Here is a 22,700-nt window from a genome sequence, read left to right on the forward strand (position 1 = left end):
ATATTTCCAAACTCACCCATGCATGCTCTAAAATGAAAAATATAGAAGATCATCTAATCCGATACCGTTGTTTTGGTATTTGGCTTCACAGCTAGCTTATTTTGAAGTCTTACGAATTAATGAAAACCTCAACGTACATAATCATGTTTGAACGTACTAATAATATTGCAAAAGAACAACGATATTCTAATGATAAACTAGAAATTAGTATCATGGCTTCTTTTTCTTTGGAAATAGTAGTGCATATCATGGACTTTTTAGCCGGGTGTTAGGTAAACCTAAACTGCACTGCAAACACAGTAGAAAATAGAAATGGGATAATTATGGTTTTTATTTTACAAACGGAAAATAAATAAAAACTTAGTCTCCAGATGACCAAGCAAAATAGAAAAATAAAAAATAAAAAATCATCCCAAGAATTATCAATGTGTACAAGCAATCTGTAACCAAAAGAAAATGAATATAAGAATCACGCCGGCGGCTCTAAGTCAATGCAGCGTGGCCGTTGACCGGTCGTGGTGATGGAATGCAACCAAAGGAGGCCTTCATCAACGCGCTCACGAAGTGAGCCCTACACCTGAGTGGCCGAAGCAAGCTCGACTTGTGGGGCCTACTCCCGCCGTCCACAGCCGCTTCTCCGCCCTCGCTGACCGGAAACAGCAGCGGCGCCGGATGAGCCAACTTTTCTTGCCTCTTCTTTATGTCACTAAGCACCATCTTTGGCTGAGGCTTGGAAAGCGATCCGATCAGCACCATCTTGTGCTTCCTAGACTTGGGGCTCTGGAACCGGCAGCTGGCAGTCGCCGGTGAAGACTTGAACGAGGGTTTGGCGGCGAGGTCGATCGAGCGGAGGCTCTTGGATCGCTTGAAGGAGTTGGTTTTGACCAAGAAGAGGCCGTTTTGCGGGTCTCTTATGAAGAGCTTAGGTTGTTGCTTTGTTGTGGTGGTGTTCAGGGTTTTGCCGCAGAAGACGATGGTGTTGTCCATTGTTGTTGAGTCGAGCTCGAAGTCTGGATCGATGAGGAACTCGAACATGTCTGGAGACTCTGAATATTTCCGAGGAGAGGAGTAGTTGTTGTCGTAGTCGTCGTTGTAGATGGAAAAGTCGCAGAAGGAGAGGGTGTCGTCGGCGTCGTAGATGTCTTTGCTGTAGTCTGCCATTGTTCTAGGGTTTTGAGAGCCTGAGAGGAGTTGAGAGACTTTGATGTGTGAGAGATGAGAGATGAGATGGCGAAGAGGTGTGTGTGAAGTGGTTTATATATTATTATGCAAAGGATGATGTGTTTTTGTTGAAATGAGAATGAGAGGTTGGTTCCTTAAGCAAGTTGGTATTGGACTTTCTAGATGAAGGGGGGTAGAATCGTAGAAAGGAGAGGTCCTTTTGGTGCCAAGGCTTCTGGAAAGAGGAAACGACAAAGCGCAAAACGAGTTGAAAAAATAGGAAGAGGGGGAAAACAGGAGTAGAAGTTAGATGGGATATATATGATCAAGCTACTAGAAGAGTACGTAAACTGCAGTCAGCAGGTTACAAATTTGTTCTACTGGAAATTAAATAAATAGAACGATAACGTTGGATTGGCAATTGTATTTTTCTTTTGCTTAGTAAGATTTTGTTTCAGTCATGAGACCTTACATGAGTCTGAGGAGGAGGAGAAATGTTAACAAATCTAACTTTATTTAATCCGAATTGTTAATATCAACTAATTAAGGTTTCGATTCCAGGTATATTTCCATAGTTACCTGAGCAAGCCAAGAAATGCATGAAACAGTGATCATGCCAAACACTAACGCTTTGCATGTTTTAGAAGCACAACGTAATTGATTTTATTGCTGGTTAGGAACACCACCTAGCAGTGTCACTTGGTGTTCCGAATACAGAGAATAATTACTCTTAATTTTAGTAGCTAGGTTATTAGCTGATATTGAAGGAGCAAATAATACATCTTTAATTTGGTTGGTGATTAGACTGGATCAAATTAATTACGAAAGCGAAAACACATCTGAAATAAGGGTTTCATTTCATCTCGACTAATTAAGAAATTTCATTTTGTTCAAACTCATGAGTCATGAGAAGAGTATCCTCCTTTCGCACTTACAAAATACAACGCCGGCCATAGAGCTCTCGTTATTTCAAGCCAAGCATGAAGTAGCTACGAGCTAGCTTGATATATGCTCTCGGTATAAAGTTCTTGGGTTGTTAATTACATAAAATTTCTTTTGTTCTTTCGAAAATTTTGATCGATTACACAATAATAGTCTGTTCGTATATTAAATTCAGAAGTTCCTGCTTATAGAATACTTCAGTAATCATTGCAAGCTCTCTTGTAAATTAGTTTAGAAGTAAGGCACATCTTGCTAGCTAATTTTTGGTGACCACTGACCAGAACAAAATTCGAAGAATAGTTCTACATCATACTAATGGTTACGACGTATAAAAGAATTGTATACTCATATATGTTTGTTAATATAATGTACATGACCACCTACAAGTCCACAACCAAACAAAGAACACAAATTTTCCACTAATCTATGTACAAAAAGTCTAAAACCACGTCTTCAGTCCACTAAGTGATGCTTAGTCTCAAACATGAGGTATGCAACCAAGAGCCGCCTTAGCCAACGCGTTTAACAAGTGTGACCGACACCTTAGCGGTCTCATCACACCCGAGTGACCCGATTGCCCTTTCCCCTCGCTCTTCACTTCCGGTTTCTCCCCGCCGTTCACCGGAAACATCGCCACCGGAGCTCGTCTCCCTTGCCGCTTTCTTATCTCGTTCAAGTCCATCTCCTGCTGGTGGTACTTCACCAGCCCGATCAAATGCTTATGAGAGTTGCTAGACTTGGACTTCAGGCTCTTGTGATGTTGCATGACGTGAGATTGAGAACTAGGACAATGCCCTAGTTTGAAGGATTCTGATCTGGAGCCGAGTTGTTTGTTGTTTGGTTTTGAGGAAGAGCAGATGGATTTTCCGCAGAAGACTATGTCCATAGGGTAGTAGCCGTAGACAGGGTCGACGGGGAATTCGAAGAAGTCTTCCGGCTCGAAAACTGCTGCCGGAGTTTCTTCTTCGCTGTGTTCATGGAGTGGGAGATCACAAAGAGAAAGTGCGTCTTCTTCTTTGTCTTGTAACTCTTGTTCAAATGCAAAACCAAAGTCTTGTGCCGGAGCTTCGAAATGAGGGTTGTAGGACTCCATTACCGACTAGGGTAGGTGGATTAGAATAGCTAGAGTTGAAATGGTGAGTAGAAGAAGTAGAGAGGTTGATGATGATGATCGATGTTGGTGTTTGTTGATTTGGGTTTGTATATATATGGAGTAAGAAGTAGTGCTTCTAGATATATAGATGGTACGTGGCGTGCGGGTTAATTGTCTTGGTGGTCAAGTTTCTGGACGGGGGAGAATGGTGGCTAAGAAGCTTAATTGAAAATTAACAGGGGAAGAAATGACTTTGTCTGACTAATAAGTTGGAAGAGATAGAGCCCCTAGAAGAGGGACCTGAATTCGTGGTTTATCTAGAAGACTTGGACAACATTAACTAGTGAAAATAGACAAGACCTAAGTGTTGTTAATTTGGCTTACAGACTTCAAGGGTTTGTAACTGTGTATGGAGCATGTAGTACTAGTAGTGCTTCTAGAAATAGAGGTGTGTTACAGGGTTACTTGGTTGTCAAGCTCTTCTGGATAGACCGACTGTAGATGGTGAATCTAGAACAAGTGTCCCCAAAAACAAAGCAATTAAAAAAAAAAGAAAAGGAAAGGGGGCATTCCGAGAATTGAACTCGGGACCTCTCGCACCCTAAGCGAGAATCATACCACTAGACCAAATGCCCAATGTTGATGTGTACTTGAATAAATATGTCATGTTATCCAATTCCTATCTTTGGGCCAGAAAGGATGTTAAACCCTGAAAATTGGAGGACAGTGCGGTGTGTAGCTCAGAATCAGGCTTCAGAAGTAAAAAGATGGCGAGGACGGCTCTCTTTCACTTGGTCCGATCACACTCTAAACGCCTCGCAACTCCAAATACCCTTTCAGGTCCTTCTTCTCTACTCCTTTATTTCCTTTGCTTATTATCTATTAGGGTTTAAGATCTCTGTCTTTTCATTTACGTGTTTGTTTCTCAAATCATAAAATTGGACATTGAATCCGTTACCCAATTGACCATTCACAATAACCAATGTTGAATTTTCATGGGTAGATACCTTTTTCTGGATCTTGTGGTTTTAGTGATGAATTGGGCGCGTTTGAAATTTGGGTTTAGGCAAAGCCAAAAGGATATGCCTTTCTTTCTCTTTCTGGCTGTTGTGAGCTTATGGTGGTCGAAAGCTTAGATCTTTGCTGTAAATATGAAAACCCTTTTTGCAGAATCGATGTGTTGTTGTTGGGTTTTTGTTTAGACCAGAATGTTTTGTGGAATTGTAACATTGCTAGAATTGGGCATTGCTGTTCACTTGATTTTGCTATATTTGAGTGTATCACTGCCGATACAGTGCCTTGTATATGGTGACCTGAGCATGTAGGCTGAGGACGAAGCTGTGGTTATGTGATGCTATGACCACTGTCATTAGGATACTCCTCTTGAATGAACTTAACATCAACAGAACTGAATAGTACCTAAAAAGAGAACCACTATGTTGATTCATTGCTTTTGATGTCTGAGTAACATTTCACATCTGTTGATTGGTCATATATTGGAAGCGGATAAAGTTCATTTGTTAAGTAGTTTACACTGTGTGTAGTATGAGACCTATAAATCCTACTCTTTCTCAATCATCTCAGTCTGTAATGCCATTTTTTAAAAACTCTCTTGCTCTGTATTAACTACTATCCAGAGTCCAATTTCCATCTTCTAGTCCGCCCCTTGGTCACTGTTGTTGGTACTGAAATCTTTTTGCTGCAGGATATCAGCCTTGCGAGTCTGGAGCATGGGCACGTGGCCTGAACACCAAACCTAGTTTCAACTCTGGTGTTGGGATCAATGGTTTCCAGAAGAGATGGGCGTCTCAGGCTGCTATAAAAGAAGATGATGGCAAAATCAGCATCGGACCCCGTAGAGGTGTCGAAACTGGGAAAGATGAAAAAGATTCTGGGATTGTTTACTATGGTCCAATCTCATCTACTATCAAGAAAGTGAAACTTCTATCGCTTTCAACCTGCTGCCTTTCTGTATCGTTAGGCCCTGTGATAACCTTTATGACATCACCTGATATGAATGTTATCTTGAAGGGTGCCGTGGCATCTTCAGTGATATTCTTAAGTGCGTCTACCACAGCTGCCCTTCACTGGTTTGTGACCCCATACATACACAAGCTCAAGTGGAAGCCTGGTTCAGACAGTTTTGAGGTCGAAATGTTGTCATGGCTAGCAACTTACATACCAAGGACAATTAAGTTTGCTGATATCAGGCCACCAGAAACCCAGAGGCCTTTTGTGACTTTCAAGGCAAACGGGAAGTTCTACTTCGTTGATGCTGATCATTGTCAGAACAAGGCTTTGTTAGCAAAGCTGACCCCGCAGAAAGCACCAGCTCGTGAATCCGCTTTTAAGAACTTGTGATCATTTGATGTGAAGTTCCCAGCAGCGCTCCTCTTGGTGGGTGAATTGTGTTATAGAAATCGTGATTCACAATGAGCTTTTGTGGCTTCTATCTGTTTTTTGATTTAGGAGACCCCTGTTTTTGGGTTTCTGGATACAAAAATAAGTAGTATTCGAGTTATTTACATGGATGACATGGTCAGTTTGGTTTTCACCCCTACAATGTCATTTTGAAAGAGATCTTTTGGGTATGTTCTGAACCTCTTAGACATGGTAATACTTTTTTTTCCCCCATTTTTAGGCAAGATCGCTTAAAATGCTTGGGGCATTGCAAACCTTGATAACTTAATTGGTGCTATATACGACTAGACGCAGACATTTTGCAAGTGTACTTCAGCAGTGGTCATGTTTGTTCCCTTACAAACACAAGCTTAAGTGGTGCCGCTTAGAATAGGCTAGTCGTCTTCACAAATCACTGTTGTGAGTAATTTCCTTGCACAAACTGACAAACGTACGAGGAATTGAGGATACATGTATCATGCATGTGGTAATAACATGATTAATTTCCCTTTCACTGTTGTGTATATAGATGGATGTACCCTGTACCTGATGGGAATTATGCTAATGAGGTTGTTCCTATATCTGTGTTCTGTTGCTTTGAAATTTTGAATACATGGTGTGTGTATAGATGGATGTAATGGGAATTTATACCTCTTATGTGTGCAAAGATCTTTAAGCATAAGAAGGGATTTGCTTGATAGCATCAAGTAATGTATATACTTGCTAGATATTATCCTTTGAAGGAGTCGGAGAACCTTTTACCAGATGGAAACAGAGTACAATCCTTGCACTAGTGACTAGAGGAAGGAAATTGACAAATTGTGGCGGTTTGAATGAAAAGAAGTCTCCCACGTTGCTAGTGTATCTAAAATAATTTTAGGAATGAGGGCAAAAGTCATATAAATTTCATGGATCGATTGTACAATAATATCGCCAGAACCGTTAAGACAACATAATTAAGAAAATAAACAATAGCATGAAGAGCGAAAAAGGGCAGACTGTTTACCAACTAGCCAGTGCCGTGACAAAGTGAGGCTTTGGTAATAATTTTTTTATATTGCGAAAAAAATGTCAGTAAAATGTTTTATGTGCATCTGTGGAGGGTGTCAATGGCTTAAATAGAAATAAAATGAAGAAATGTGTTACTGTTTGTCTTTGAAAGAAGCAGAGAAGATTTGGAAATTCATGTTATTTCAGCATCTCAAATCGATGAAAATGAGACCAAAACTTTTACTTATCTATGTTTCTAATCCTAAAATGATTAAAAAAAAAAAGGAAATTCTGGGATGTGCTTTTTACATCGTAGTTTGTAATTGTCTAACAGTATCTTGATGTCGTGAATAACAGTGTGTATACAAACCAAGCAATATGACTCTTATTGTTGATAGTTGATGAGTAATTTCGAATCTTTTTCATCTTTTAATCTTGTTTATCTATGAAAGACTCTCGCAACTAAACTAAATTTTAAGACCAAAACCTCTGTAAAAGTAAAATATAAAACATTTGATTTGCCAAGATTGTTTGAGGAAGTTAGTATAGGATACCCTCTAACATTCCAGAAAACAAAACCAGCAGCCCCATGTTTTGTAGAAGCACAGAACCATCAATTTTTCAGAAAGAATGAAGTGTTAAGTATTTTTAAAAAAAAATTTTAAATAAATAAATTCAATGAACAACCCAAACAAACGGCCCGTCGTTTTTTCCCGAGCCACGTGACTGAACACGTGCCTGAACCATTAAATGCAACTTGAGCTCATTTTAGAGCCAAAAACACTCGCTCATTTCTTCTCTGTCCTCTCTTCTTCTTCTTCTTCTTCTTCTTCTTCTTCTTCTTCTTCTTCTTCTTCTTCTTCCATTTCCAATTCGTCTAAGTCATCAACACACGGTGCTCCGGTGGTTCAAGTATACTCATTATTTTCGTACTCGTAAAGCTACTTTGAGTCTCCAATATGGGTAAGGATTCATATACATTTACGTGAATTCTTGATTGTTTCTGGGAGTATTTGTTTATTTCGTTGTGTCTGTGGTCTTCTGATTTGATTCTTGGTTATGCTTTCTCATTCTGTGTTCGAATTCTTGGAGATTGATTTCTGGGTAAGGGTTTGATTTGTGGGGGGAGTTCTGGGTTTCTGGGTTCGTGCTTGATATCTGTGTTTCTTTGTTTTTTGATCTGTTATGTTTACTTCTTTTTGTCTCATGTACTCGAAGCTCCGGCGAGAAGAAACCAGTATAACAATCGCACTGTTCCTCAAGAACGGGTTGCATTGATCCTCCGTGGTAAGTATTCTTGATTACCAGTTATGTATTCTGTTTGTATTTGTATTCTGTTAAACGGCGTTTATTGTACCGTTACTGTATGGGCTTGGGTAGGATTCTTGGGCTCTGAGCTTTGGATTGTTATACAAATCTAAGGCCAATAATTCAAATAAATGGTTAAAATAGAACCCAAAAAGATCTGAGGGCATATTTCAGTGGGATGATACAGAGATAGATGGGGTTAGAAACTAAGCCAAGATGATATGAACACAGAACAGCATTTCTTTTAGAACCTTTTCTTTGGGCCATTTGGGATCAGTTTGATGACAAACAAAATCATCACCACACCCATCTACCACACCACCTTTTTGTCCATTTTGGGCCGGGCCGGACCCTTTTTGGCCCTGTTTCTGATTTGGACACCAAGATTTAACATTCTTCAGATGTTGATTATTAATTACACCTAAGCCTATTTTTTTGAAAGTATTACACCTAAGCCTATTGTCACAAGATGTTTGTTTGATAATTATTACACCCCTTGCAGATGACAGAGAAGAGGACCACAGATTGCCTGATGTTCCAGCATCATCGCGCACCAATCATCAGCAAGGTATCGGTTATTTTTGTTCTTACCTTAATCTATGCTTTCAATTTATATGAGATCATCGGAATAATATTAATGTGTAATTGTGTATGGTGTGGCTGCAGTATTGCGCACAGTATATATCACCTTCAGTGACAGCAATCACCTCCCCGTCACCCACAGCCACATCTCTGAACACTTCCAAAGGTGAATACCTCCACACACACATTTATATGTTTATAAACTATATGAAATATATATATGGTGTTTAATGTTTCCATTATTTACATACACATACATGCATCTGAATTTCTGAACCTTGTTTCTTTCTAATCAAAAATGCATGTGTGCATACGCAGTTATTATCCCGATGTCAGTGTTCAAAAGATTAAGGTTCAGAGTTCAGACACCCACACCCGACATTCCTATTCCACCATGTGCTTGGGTGGTCTTTGAGAGCAACGAAGACATGGTGGGCGTTCTGGGACCTGAGCTCCTCCCGGTCGAAGATGTGACAGATCTAAACCAGACTATGTGGATCAGGCCTCAGACCTGTCTCTGTCACCTGTGCAGGCCGCCGGCACCGGAGGACTATGACTAAGCAGCCTCATGGGAATCTACAAGAGGGATGGGGAAGGTTTAGGGGGATCTAGCCTGTTAATCTGCATATACTAGCTACTTGAGATACTATACATATCGTCTTTTGATTAGCTAGCTGTTAAGCTGGACTTATTATACTGCTTTTTTTTTCCTTTTTTTTTTGGGTCAAAGGACTTATTATACTGCGTAGTATTCCTCATCCGGATGGAACATTATTCGATCATGAAACAAAGTAAATGTATGGATAGGCAACATTTGTTTTCGTTAGTTGGTTGTTTCGAGCCTCCCGTGTTTGTTTGTGTTTGGTTACTTCACTTACTTGTTAGGGCTGCTATATTTATTGTCACCTCGTGGTTGATTCCATGCCATTTGGGACAACGACGTATAGGAAATTCAGTAGGCCATTTACCACATATCATATACCAGTGTGATATGGTTTTGTTTGCGATTTTTGTAAGGTTTTGGCTATAGATCTAACAACTAACATGCAGAGTTTTACTCTGAAAGTTTGATTAGTCTCCTACTGTGCAAAAGATTAATGATCATTTCTTTTTATTGTACAATCAGATTAGATGACTGGTATATGGGGACAGAGTAACCCGAGGCTGTACCTATGGTACGTAGAACTGAACACGAGCCATAAAATATAATGTCTTTAAATTCCTAACGGTGGCATGGGGATATATCAGAGTTGGAATAATCAATAATGCATGCATGATTGTGTATATTCACATAAAATTAGCCAGATTAATTGAACGCTAAATGATTAATCTCTCTTCTACAAATGGATTGATAGATTAATAATGGCACAAAAAGATAAAAGAATAAACTATTAGTAGCGGCAGTTTATTGCTAAATATATAATCAGTCAAAGCATGAAACTTGGGATAAAAAAGAATTTGAAGTCAGCCATGAAACTACATATATCATGCATCTTCTATTTTATCATAAAATGGAATACAGAAACTGATGTATGATTCCTTGAACTTGTGTTTACAAGAAAAAAAAAATAATTAATTTGGCAAAATCAAACGAACTCGCCCAATTCTTCATTGTACTCGAGTTGAACTATAGACGCTGAAGGTGACATCCAACGAAAGCACTTCATCAGTTCTTTCCAATCTTTCCCCTCTGCTGGATAGATGTAAGTCGCCAAATCCAACTGTCTGAGTTTAGGCAATATCGGTGAAGATAAGGCATTTCGGAAACTTTCCGGAAACATGAGGGCCTTCAAATCCCGAACAAAGAGGATCATCTCTATTGAGCTGCCAAATTCTGCAAGGAAATCTTTCAGTTTAGGGAAATGTTTCCATGGCTCGTTGGAGGAGGATAGTTCGCCGTCCCATGTATCCAATAACATGATGCGAGCCACTGTTAATCTTGGAGCTTCCAAAGAAACATTGGAGTTCAAGTAACCTTCGAAACTGAAATAATCCAGATTTGGAGCCCTGATTGTTCCCTTCACTTCACGGCAGTCTTCTAAATGAAACAGTGTCATGTGACTGCCATGTATGTCCATATATCTCAAATTGCAGCATTTTTTCAAGATCACCCTCTCAATCAGAGAATTGCTCGACGACGAAACAATTGTGACTGATTCAAGATTGACAGCTTTGTAAACTACAATTTCACTGGCCTTGCAATACTTGGCTTCAAACATCTTGAGACTAGAGCTTGAGAAACAGATCTCAGAACAAGCAAAGGAACATGATATTAAGGATAGATTCTCAATTGAAGGGCAGTCGCCAATTAGGGAGAAGAGAGCCTTGCGATCAAAATACACATTTTTTAGGGCGACAGTTTTCAAAGAGGGAAGAAGGGCTGTAGATGTAGACTCAGGCATCACCACCTTACTATCAATGTTCTTGATTCGTACATGCTCCAAAGTCAGAGTCGTTATAGACTTTGCATCGAGGAAGGTCGTTCGGGACAACAAGTAGTACCTTTTAGGCCAACCTCGATTCCAGTCTAATTTACTAACCCTAAGGCTGATATCCACTTCTTTCACGCTTCTCTTGAATGAAAGACTGAGCAAATTATTCACCAAGTTGGCGTCCTTGTATAAATAGCTCGTCATGTGAAGCCTGAACTTGTCCAAGAGTTGTTTCTGTTTCTCCCTCTCATATAATTCCAAGTACTTTATCAAAATGTTGTCGACGAACTTCTTATGTCGTTCCGAGTTGTTGTCACCATTCTGATCACCACCCTCGTCGAAATCTAGTATGGGGAGACAAGCCAAGATGCCCTCCCACTTCTTGGAAAGCAAGCTGAAGCGGGCGGCAGCTTTAGTCGGAAGACGTCGAAAGATGTCGTAAATAACAAGGTCGGGTAAGTCAGGTCGACCTACGGTGTTGACAGCCATATTACCTAGTTTTCGTAATGAAGTGGATCGAGAGAATTGAGATAGTGCGTGATACAGGTATGTGTCAATGTGTGTGTGGATCGATGTACGTGATGGGAATTATATATACCTGCCTTATGTGTGTATTTCCTTGAAGGAATCGGAAACCTTTCTCTAGAAGGAAACCTTTCTCTAGATGGAAACGGAGTATAAATTAACCTTGCACTATAAATGAAAAAAAAAAAAAGTCTCCCAACTATATAACGTACTTAATTGTGTTTCTAAAATAATTTTAGGAAAAATTAATTAGCTTGTAAATTATGAGGGTGGAAGTAATCTAAATTAGCTTGTATCCACCTAACCTCCAACGAGACATGGAAACATTTCCCTAAACTAAAAGATTTCCTTGCAGAATTTGGTAGCTCCATACAGATGAATAGATGATCCTCTTAATTTGTTCGGGATTTTAAGGTCCTGATCATGTTTAGGGAAAGTTTCCAAAACACCTTCTCTTCACCAATATCACCTAAACTCAGACAATTGGATTTGACGACTTACATCTATGCAGCAGAGGGGAAAGATGGGAAAGAATTGATGAAGTGCTTTCGTTAATTGTCACCTTCAGCAAAGTCTATATTTCATTTCAACCATCACATTATTCATGGCCACAAGGATCTGATATCCAATCTTCATGTTCATTTTCCGGAAGTGTCTCCGGTCACACGCATGCTCGATGTCCCGGCCGGCTATGATCAAAACCATCATTTTCCTGTGGCATAATGCCCAGAAGAATGAGAAGATCATGATTCATGGAAGGCCTTCCATGAAAGAAGTTGCTATGGAACTCGAGGGAATTAGGAATAAAAGGAAAGAAATCAAGGATGACAACCTAAGGAACGTTTCAGCTAGAGGCTCAAAGTTGTTGATGGTAGAGGTGAAGGTGTTATATTATATATATGAATTGTGATATGATTTAGCATTTCTATAATCAATGTTCTGCTTTCAGTTTTAGTTCTCTACTGTTGTATTAGTATTATTGAATAATGAAAGCAAACATTAGGTGAGGTTGTGGTGGTTCTCTGTGTTTAGATCCTTGTAATTAGTTATATATGTACGTAGTGATGCTGCTTAGAAGTACTCGCCTTCACAAATCACTAGTTTGAATAATGTTCTGTTACTACACACAAACGTATGGCCTTACATCCCAGTGCCAGTACATTAGATGAGCTTAGGCTACAATACAAACCATACATATAACCTCCATATATAGTTGCATGTTACACAGTTTCAACATGTAGTGCAGATATGAGTTGAGGCAAATTTAGTCGATTAAACCTAACAAGGTCAGGTGGAGGGGCAAACACGCTCTCGCTGAAGTGCTGCCAGAATAAAGAGACTACAGTATTCAAATCACTTGCCGTGAGAACTCGAGCTTCGACATTATTCATGGCCTGGACAGTAATGGTGGAAAATGGTAATATTTTAGGAAACAAAGGATCTGATGCCCAATCTACAAGTTCTTCTCCACAAAGGTCTCCTCTTTCACACATGGTCGATGCAAACGCATTAGTGTTGCTTTCAACCTTAACAGTTCCATCCATGATCAACAATATAATGTTAAGCGGTTCCTTCTCTCGAATTATATAGCTGTTTGCACTATAGCTCATGGGCTTCAGATGCTTGCACATTTCTTGTAGCACCATTTCATCCATATTTTGAAGCTTTGGCACCTAGGTTGGATACACTTGGTTAATCATTATGATGAGAAAATTTAGATAACTAGCTAATACTAATTAACATGCATCATATCATCATTACTAAGCAGATCATCAGTTGATTTCTGACAGAAAGATGAGGAACTTACTGTCTTTAATTTTCCGACGGTGGTATAACTTTGGATATAGCTTCGAAGTTCCAAGGGAAGAATAGAGAGGATATCCTCCACATCAACTTCCCTATTGCCTTCAAGTTCTTGTTTTACCTTTCTCATGATCTGTGACTTTATGTTATCCTTAGAATTTACAGGGATAAATGGGGAACTTACTGATAACCATGTTTCTATCTCTGGACCTTTCTCTTCCAACTTACTTTCAATTCTCATCTTGTGGTCATGCGCCTCTCTTCTTGCGCTGCTCGACTGCATATAACTCTGATCCACAACGAGTAGCTAGGTCCAGTTGATCATAAAAAGTTGAGAGCTAACTTTACTTAAGCTTAAAAGACCCTGCACCAACCTGCAAATTCCCAATGAGATATAAAAATAGTAAAAAGCCAATTACAGAAATAGCAGCCGTAAAGAGATTTTCGCCTGTATCGCTACTAGCCTCAAGGTTTGAACCAAGGGAACTGCAAAAATGAAATCAAGGAACCTATTACATACAACTATATATTGAATATAAAATCCAACTATGTTCAACAGTAAAAAAGAAAAGAAAAAGGCTACACAACCATTATTCCCTGATTTCTGTTCAAATGTACAAACCTCAAATTTCGCACGCCCCATGAAAAACAGTTCAAGAATTTTTTCACAAAATTCTTTGACCCTGATATATCAGGCTGAAGTACTCCAAGAAATATACCAAAATCAAATACCGTCGCCTTTGGTGGCTTTACAGGGCACCGTGTGGAATCTCTAAACTCATAGTCACAATCAAACACCAAAGGTTTGCATCCATTTATTTGATCGAGATGACATGAATATTGCCAGCAAGTGGTCATCTTTTGAATGCCATAAAAGTACCACAAAGCTCCTAGTACCTAAGGAGTCAATAAGCCAGTGAGTTTAATTGGATTAACTAATAATAATGCACCATACAACTCAAGGTTTTGATGGTACATATGCATGCATGCGCTGTCTCTTGAAGCTCAGCAAGAAATCCAACAAAACAAATACTTGAGCTCCTGAGCTTTTACATAAATGATATATTTGAGACTTACATGACAGGAAAGGAGGTATAGGAGGAAGTTGAGTAAACATTTAGCCCATAGTCCGACTTCTCCATGAAGAGAATTTTTTAGTTCCTTGCATAAGATGTGGATGCGCAGAATTCGTGGAATATATTGCACCAGAACCAAACAGTTCATCAAGATCTTCCTACTTAAATTTAAAGATATCCAGTCCTTTGCCTTTGTAAAGAATATGAGAACTACGATCTGGACACCACAAAAGAAACCAAAAGATGAAAATTAATCAATATCATTAAAAAAAAATTGGCCCATTTTATATGGTACTTGAATAAACTTTTGATTTCCAAACTAAGTTTTTAGTTAGGGGTTGAGAAAAGGAAATGAAACATTTCTTTGTTTGAGTTGGTGGGAATCAACCTTCTGTTATTGCATATATCTAAACATATTAATGATATCAAGTTACAAAATTGTCTAACCTGTGGAAGTGGGAGAACAGCTAAAACGTCAATTAGTATGTATAATAGCGAAACCATCTCATCTATTGTTGACAAGCAGAAACAAGAGTTTCATAAGAAGTTAAGAACTTAAGAACTTAAGATCGGCTTCAAACTTTCAAAGTGCTAGTTTCTGTAAACCGAAATGTGAGTAGTTCAGAGTTATCTTACGTACATGTATAAACTTGAACAAAAATGTCCACCAAGTAAGAGAGATCCGTGACCGATCTTAAACCAGTAGCTATATTATACAATTTCTTGTCGATCCCTAAGCACTTGATTTCATGGTTAATATCATGGTGCATGATAGGAGTGTAGAGGAACAAAGGATCCATTAAAACAGCAAGCACACATGAAATGACAAAGATTGTTTTCCAACAACTAGAGATCCAGCGGAACAGCACACGGACAAGTTCCCAAGTTACCCCAATTGTTGACCATACAAGAACAGCAAACTTCAGTTTTGTTGACCTTGTAGTATTAGGAGTACTATAATCTTGCAGAGGTAGCAGTATAGCCTGTGAATAATCTGATTCTTGATTACTGGAGGAAAACAATACGTACAGACTTTAATTGAGGAAAAAAGAAAGAAGAAGATGAAATAAGAATAGACGAAAATTTTGTCAAGTTAAAGGAGCTAACATTGCAGGTAGTAGTTCATGAGGTTGTTGCTGCTGTCCCGAGTTGTCAAGAACATCTAAAGTTATTTCGAGATTAGCTGCCATAACTCAAAGTGCTTGTTTTCCCTGCAGAAACTGACTCTGGCTAAGCTATAGCATTCCACTTTGCAAATTAAGATGCAGCATGTGCGTCCCTTTCCGAAAAACCGAGACAAATGAATGAATGATTTCCAACTTCAGAGAAAAATGTAGTTGATAATAATGATATTTATCAAGTTGTCATGATAAATGTGAATAATTAAATCAATCAGCAGATACCAATGAACAAGTATCTGCTTGAATCAGTCTTTCTTTTCTTAAAAAACAAAAAAAATCTTCTTAAACCAAATGTTTTGGCACTTGGAGTTTGACGTCTGAACCCAATTGTTCTACAAACCCCCTCTAAAAATACTCAGGAAAGAAATTAATTGACGTCAGTGCACTGATATTTCAAATTTTAAACCAAAAATGACAATTAAGAAGAAGATGATGACTAAATTATAGATAGTTGAGCAGATGAGCTGTAGCCTCAAGCTTTGGCGTTTATACATCCAGATTCCTCATTTTTTGCATTTTCAATCGTTGACTTTATTTTCGAGTAGTATTAATCTCAGTTCATGAACAAACTCCATCAGCCATCACAGAACAAACAAAACTCAGTATCCAAGTGATCAAGAAGTTATAAGATCTTCAAATCTTTTTCCTCAGTTTTCTGCTGTTTAAAAGGTAAGCTAATCAGACTCTGGGGACCATTTACTTATGCAGCTGGTTGTAGCTGTGCTGGTTTATTCAGCAGTATGAGTAATCCTTTTCATTCACTACTTTGCATTTGAAATTTCTATCTAAGTTTCATTTCCTTTGATTACAAGGCCTCAAAAGTACAGAAACATAGTAAAATTTCTCTTATTTCTTATTTAGGCCCCAAGAGGTACAGAATCGAAGGCATGGACATCGAAGCAGTCCAGAAACTTACATTAGGTACGCACTACTAATAGCTAGTTAGACACCATGTACTCTATACATGTATCATTTAACCAAGTAAACATGGAGCTAGTCTCCTTTCAGTAAGGAATTCTTTTACTTGTTTACCATATAAAATCGCATGTTCACGCAACATTTCTATATTTCGTACCAATTTCCTTTTAGATGAATGATTCAATGGTGATCTGCCAAATGGTAATTCGTTTTAGTTTTGATTCTTATTGTTCTCATTTCACTTCTGTTCTAAACACTATTATTTATGCACATTTGGATGGCCAATTCGTTCCAATAGAGCTGGCTTCAGGAATATATTCTTGAAGAGGGATCATATTTGATTATTACGAGAATCCTCAACAGTTTGAACATTTTGTTTGTCATTCAATTGTGTAACATCAAGCCAACCATGCATGGAAATCAGAATTTAAGTAAGCAAAATTAAACAGATGTATTTAACTTGTTGTAATTTTCATGTGTGTGTCTGCAGGTATCTTTGTTGGCATCTTCGTTCTGCTGTTTGGAATTTGGTTGATACGTCGTGAAAAGATGAAAAGAATGAAAGGCAGCAAACTCAAGCGGAAGTACTTTAGTCACAAGGAGGGCATATTGTTACAACATCAACTGGCCAATCATGAGGCATATGCTGAGAGAAAAATGAAAATTTTTACTTTCAAAGAACTTCAGAAGGCAACAAATGATTTTGATCCCCATAAGAAAATTGGTCGAGGGGTTCTTGGATCAGTTTACCAAGGAATACTACCAGATCAAACAGTGGTTGCCATAAAGAAGTTGAAAGTAGTCAATGCTGCAAGAATTGTTAATGAGCTGATTGCTCTTTCTCAGATCAACCACAGAAATCTGGTGAGGCTCTTAGGCTGTTGTTTACAGACGTGCAAGCCTTTACTTGTTTACGAGTACTACTCCAATATCGGCACTCTTTATAACCACACCTATGGGAGACAATCATCACCATTTTCATTGGAACTGAGAATGGAAATAGCTGTAGAAACCGCAGCTGCACTGGCATACTTGCACTCCTCCACTTCCAAGCCAGTAATCATACACCAAAACGTGAAGACAATGAACATACTATTGGATGATAAATACATGGTAAAGCTGACAGACTCTGGATTTTCACCACTCCGGGGACGCACTAAAATGCAAAGGACACTTGGATACTTGGACCCTGAATGGTCTTCACTCAAACACATTAACCGCAAAGAGTGACGTCTACGGCTTTGGAGTTGTTCTAGCGGAGCTAATAACAAGCAGAAGGGGAGCTTCACCCCATAGGCCTGAGGCAGAGAGAAGCCTGGCACATGTCTTTGACAGGGCAGTGGAAGGCGACATTGGGGACTTGCATGAAATTCTGGATGAAGAAATTCTTGTGGAAGACAGAGAAAAAGTTGAAAAAGTGGCAGATTTGGCATATAGATGCATAAGGGAAAGAGGGGAGGAAAGACCTTCCATGAAAGAAGTAGCCATGGAACTCGAGGCATTGCGAATAATGGCCAAGCATCCAGAAGGCAAGCTTAGTATCTCCAATTCTCATCTAAAGACTAAGCATCCAGAGGGCATGCTTAGTTTCTCAAACACTTGTGTTGTTGATGTTAGAGGTGAAGGCTTTGATGATGGTTCTAGCAGTATCAGAACACATACAGAAAAAAATGGATATAGTAAGCTGCAAGAAGTAGATTATTATTTGACCTAAATTTACATATGTATTGCTACTTTTATCAGCACTTGTATAAATAATGAGTCGCGTATAAAACCCTGTTTCAGACTTGTTAATTTGTTATGCAAGCATCATATTAATATAGCAAAATAGCATTGCTGTTGAAATAGAGCAAGCATAAAATAAGCTGACATTATATAAAAGTAAACAATATCCAAGCAACATATGAAAGCTGCTTAAGAAGGTAGTCACAAAACATAGCTATGACAACAGCACAGAACAAGAAAAAAAAAAAACATAAGTAAGCTCGCCACCGCCTATCAAGCACCCAATTCTGCGAATACCCACACGAAGACGGAGGTAACTTGAGCCTACGACTGACACAGACGACAGTAAAAGACCGACTCAGAATACTAGTAGCAACAAACCATGCTTTATTATAACCACACTGAAGATAGCCTGCACTTGAACCTGGAAGGCGCACAATTCACTTCTTCTTGGCTGCAGACTTGGTAACCTTGGCTCCGCTAGGATCCTTCTTCTCCACAGCCTTGATGACTCCCACAGCAACAGTCTGGCGCATGTCCCTCACAGCAAAACGACCAAGTGGGGGATACTCAGAGAAAGTTTCAACAACCATGGGCTTGGTGGGAAGCATCTTAACAAAACCAGCATCACCATTCTTCAAAAACTTGGGCTCCTTCTCAAGCTCCTTGCCAGAACGTCTGTCAATCTTGGTCAGAATCTCACCGAACTTGACAGCAATGTGAGAGGTGTGGCAATCAAGCACAGGAGCATAACCGTTTCCAATCTGGCCAGGGTGATTCATGATGATGACCTGGGCGGTGAAGTTGGCTGCCTCCTTGGCAGGATCATCCTTGGAGTTTGAAGCAACATACCCACGCTTGAGATCCTTGACTGCAACGTTCTTGACGTTGAAACCAACATTGTCACCAGGAAGAGCCTCCTGGAGAGCCTCGTGGTGCATCTCCACAGACTTAACTTCAGTGGTCAATCCAGTGGGAGCGAAAGTCACAACCATACCAGGCTTGATAATACCAGTCTCAACACGTCCAACAGGAACAGTTCCAATACCTCCAATCTTGTAGACATCCTGAAGTGGTAGTCGGAGGGGCTTGTCAGAGGGCCTCTTAGGCTCGTTGATCATGTCAAGGGCCTCAAGAAGGGTTGGACCCTTGTACCAATCAAGGTTGGTGGACCTCTCAATCATGTTGTCACCCTCAAAACCAGAGATGGGAACAAAAGGAATTTTGTCTGGGTTGTATCCAATCTTCTTCAGGTAAGATGACACTTCCTTCACGATTTCATCATACCTTGCCTTTGAGTACTTGGGAGAGGTAGCATCCATCTATAAAACAGAAATACCATCAACATCACTAGAAGCAAAGACAAATACTAGCTAAATACTCAATTACAATATAAATACATCAATGGAAGATCAAGCCTCAGAATGACCCAAAAATGTACCTTGTTGCAGCAGCAGATCATTTGCCTAACACCAAGGGTGAAAGCAAGGAGAGCATGCTCACGAGTCTGACCATCCTTCGAGATACCAGCCTCAAAACCTCCAGTGGTGGAGTCAATAATGAGGACAGCACAATCAGCCTGGGAAGTTCCAGTAATCATGTTCTTGATGAAGTCACGATGTCCAGGAGCATCAATGACAGTGCAGTAGTACTTGGTGGTCTCAAACTTCCAGAGAGCAATATCAATAGTAATACCCCTCTCACGCTCAGCCTTGAGCTTGTCAAGCACCCAAGCATACTTGAAAGAACGCTTGTTCATCTCAGCAGCCTCCTTCTCAAACCTCTCAATGACACGCTTGTCAATACCCCCAAGCTTGTAGATCAAATGACCAGTGGTGGTCGACTTCCCAGAGTCAACATGGCCAATGACCACAATGTTGATGTGAAACTTTTCCTTGCCCATAGTTGAACCTGTATGAACCGCAAATACATGTAAATTACAAACTCCCAACACCTATATCTTCAAAGTCACACTTCATTGATACAAAAGCACACACAGCTAGAACAATATCCTTCAATACAATCTCAATGCACACACAAGTAACAAAACAGCCATATATATCTTCTTTTTCTACAAATTGGCAGAAAGTCTAGACAAGATTTAGCAAACACATCTTAAACTCGACTTGAAAAACAATTCGCTATTTATATGTCTTCTTTTCCTACAAATTAGCAGCAATTCTAGACAAGATTTGGTAAAAACATCTTAAACTCGACTTGATAAACGATTCGCTGCTGTCATATAACATACAATCAATAAACTTCAATTCTACTAAAACAGAGAGATCATTTCATCACAGTAAAACATACAGAGACTCGATTAGTCTGATCATCGCAAAGCAGATTTCATCATCACACAAATAATCAAATCAAATTCACAACTAATCTAACAAAAACATCGAAATCCAAAACCGAAAGACAGAGACTGATGCATAAGATTCAAAGCCGAATCGAGTTCAAAGCAACACAAACAGAGCAATCTAGAAGATCAACAGCAAACAGATGAAGCTAATCGATATGAAAATTGAGAGAAAATTACAAAGGGGAAAGAGAAATCGGACCTGGAGGAAGCGCTGAAACCCTAAAGAGATAGAGAGCTGAGCACAGGAGAGTGACAACTGCCAATGAAACGATGTAGGGTTATCGGCGTAGTGTGAGGTTTATATACAGGGAGGGGTTTTATGCTTGTTTACTATTTTACCCTTGGTGTCAGCAAATTTAGGACGGTGGTATCCTTTTGTTTTTGTTTCGCGTTTGTTTAAAATAGCCCAATCGATTCGGTGCGCGTGTTAGTTACATGTGTGGTCACTGACTCACTGGTGTGGTATTGGGGAGGTTCTTACACGCGCTGAAGAGAAGCGTGGGTGGTGGGGGTCCTTGAGAGATTTAGGGAAATATTCTAGAATTACGCGGGTGCCGTGAAACGCTCTAGTGGAGTGTGAAACAGATGCTACTTGGGCACAACGAAATTGAAACGACGCCGTATTGAGGTTATTGGTAAATGGGTTGGGCTTGAATTCGAAACAAGCCTGTTGGTTGGGCTTGAAATGAGGTTAGGCACTTAGGCTCTGTGCTATCCAACTAATCTCATTTCCCATGTTTTCTGTTTTCCTTCGATTCGAAGTTGGAGCTGCAGGCTTCATATTCCCACCGAATTGAAGCAGAAATGTATAACACGTGGCAGATATATCATTCTCATATGTGGTGGCCTGCAACCAATACTATGAGTTTTTCTAGTGTTTGTCGTCGTCTAGATTATAGCATAAGGTTGATAAATTCTAATTTCCAAATCATGAATCTAGGCATATGAGTATGCCTAGAGCTACCCTTCATGCATGACAAATTAATGAAACAAATGTCTTTTTGAGTTGTTTCTAAGTTTTAATTGTTTTCTTTAGTTAGATACGTTAAAAATGTGAAACGTATAAATATCATATCGAAACGTTTCTTTTAGATTATGGATGACAATATCATCATAAAATATTATTTTTCTCCCATCATACACACGTACACTGATACACATGATATGTATTCATGGTTAATTTCCCACCAGTTCCATCCAGAAGAAATGAGATCAATTTCCGGTCAACAGAGAAAACTATAGGAAAACTAAGATCACAATTGATCCCTCGATGGCTTCAAAGTTCAAGCTTGTTTTCTGCGTACTGGCTTCAAATTACCTAGTTAACTAGCTCAATGGTTCTTAACCATCAAACAGAGAACATCAAAGTAGCTTTCTTACACATATACATATAGAAACGCAACTATATATATACCTAGTCGAATATTGGATCACCTTTGTCAATATGTCGTGCATGAAATAGTAGGGAATCTACCTCCATTCGCAGAAGCACACATATTATATGATGGTTGGGAGTTAGCTACCTAGCTAACGTTGGTCCACTGCATGCATACAGGTCTTGACCTCGACCTAGCTCCATGTATGCTAACTTCTTCCAAGTCTTTGACTCGGTATGTGTATGAGTCATCTTAATTCTAGAACTGATCGATGTTGTTCAATACATTATAAGAATATACTAACCAATACGAGAGGGACATACTTTGTTTATACTTGCTACCCAAGAAATCTAAAGGCTTTCTATATTTGTGCTTGATTTCCAGTCCCATCCGATCAACTAACCTCCGAGTCTTTAGTGGAGCCTAACGAGTTATCAAACCTAGCTTGTTCATAAGTAAGCTAAAAATTAACAAATTATGAACCTAATTATAAGAGTATAAAACCAAGCAATAAGGTATTGCTTAATGGAAGCAACTACGTTGAATCAACAGGAATACTACCAAACAATATCTGGAAGACCACGCAATTGAGTCATTAGTTAAACTTGAAAACCAGTAAGCTAGCTACTTAAACAAACCTGTTAATTAACTGGTAATTAGAAAAGATTGAACACTTAAACCAAAAGACAGATTTGCTTACGGCTTAACCCGTTAACTGGGAAATTATTCTTCTGCTAATAATTCGATTCATAAGCTTGACCAGTGCATGTCTTTTCTTATGTGATCGAGTAGGTAATCTTTTTTCCACTTTCCAAGTATAAAGAAT

The 22,700-nt window shown here is 39.2% G+C and overlaps 5 protein-coding genes and 1 non-coding gene across 6 annotated transcripts; 2 read left to right on the forward strand and 4 right to left on the reverse strand.

Moving 5' to 3' along the window:
- Nucleotides 1-3,759: 3,759 nt before the first annotated feature.
- TRNAP-AGG lies at nt 3,760-3,831 on the reverse strand. The gene has a single exon. It is a non-coding gene; the product is annotated as a tRNA-Pro (tRNA).
- A 52-nt stretch (nt 3,832-3,883) lies between these two features.
- On the forward strand, nt 3,884-6,147 carry LOC101304706 (transmembrane protein 70 homolog, mitochondrial-like). Its single transcript, XM_004307361.1, has 2 exons — nt 3,884-4,036; nt 4,902-6,147. Exons 1-2 carry the CDS (start codon nt 3,964-3,966, stop codon nt 5,555-5,557), a joined length of 729 nt encoding a protein of 242 aa, XP_004307409.1. The 5' UTR covers nt 3,884-3,963; the 3' UTR covers nt 5,558-6,147.
- A 3,915-nt stretch (nt 6,148-10,062) lies between these two features.
- LOC101300488 (F-box/FBD/LRR-repeat protein At1g16930-like) lies at nt 10,063-11,397 on the reverse strand. Its single transcript, XM_004308751.1, has one exon. The coding sequence runs from the start codon at nt 11,395-11,397 to the stop codon at nt 10,063-10,065; it is 1,335 nt and encodes a 444-aa protein (XP_004308799.1).
- A 1,256-nt stretch (nt 11,398-12,653) lies between these two features.
- Nucleotides 12,654-15,586, reverse strand: LOC101300769 (cyclic nucleotide-gated ion channel 1-like). Its single transcript, XM_004308752.1, has 8 exons — nt 15,420-15,586; nt 14,953-15,320; nt 14,760-14,821; nt 14,314-14,529; nt 13,859-14,133; nt 13,611-13,722; nt 13,241-13,525; nt 12,654-13,106 (listed from the first exon to the last, which is right to left on the reverse strand). Exons 1-8 carry the CDS (start codon nt 15,500-15,502, stop codon nt 12,654-12,656), a joined length of 1,854 nt encoding a protein of 617 aa, XP_004308800.1. The 5' UTR covers nt 15,503-15,586.
- A 794-nt stretch (nt 15,587-16,380) lies between these two features.
- On the forward strand, nt 16,381-18,275 carry LOC101305303 (wall-associated receptor kinase 1-like). The gene is made up of 2 exons (XM_004307363.1): nt 16,381-16,414; nt 16,902-18,275. The coding sequence occupies exons 1-2, from the start codon at nt 16,381-16,383 to the stop codon at nt 17,639-17,641; spliced, it is 774 nt and encodes a 257-aa protein (XP_004307411.1). The 3' UTR covers nt 17,642-18,275.
- Nucleotides 18,261-20,766, reverse strand: LOC101305005 (elongation factor 1-alpha-like). The gene is made up of 3 exons (XM_004307362.1): nt 20,698-20,766; nt 19,578-20,047; nt 18,261-19,458 (listed from the first exon to the last, which is right to left on the reverse strand). The coding sequence occupies exons 2-3, from the start codon at nt 20,037-20,039 to the stop codon at nt 18,577-18,579; spliced, it is 1,344 nt and encodes a 447-aa protein (XP_004307410.1). The 5' UTR covers nt 20,040-20,047; nt 20,698-20,766; the 3' UTR covers nt 18,261-18,576.
- Nucleotides 20,767-22,700: the final 1,934 nt, after the last annotated feature.

The sequence above is a fragment of the Fragaria vesca genome, linkage group LG7 (genome assembly GCF_000184155.1).
Source record: "Fragaria vesca subsp. vesca linkage group LG7, FraVesHawaii_1.0, whole genome shotgun sequence".
NCBI lineage: Eukaryota > Viridiplantae > Streptophyta > Magnoliopsida > Rosales > Rosaceae > Fragaria > Fragaria vesca.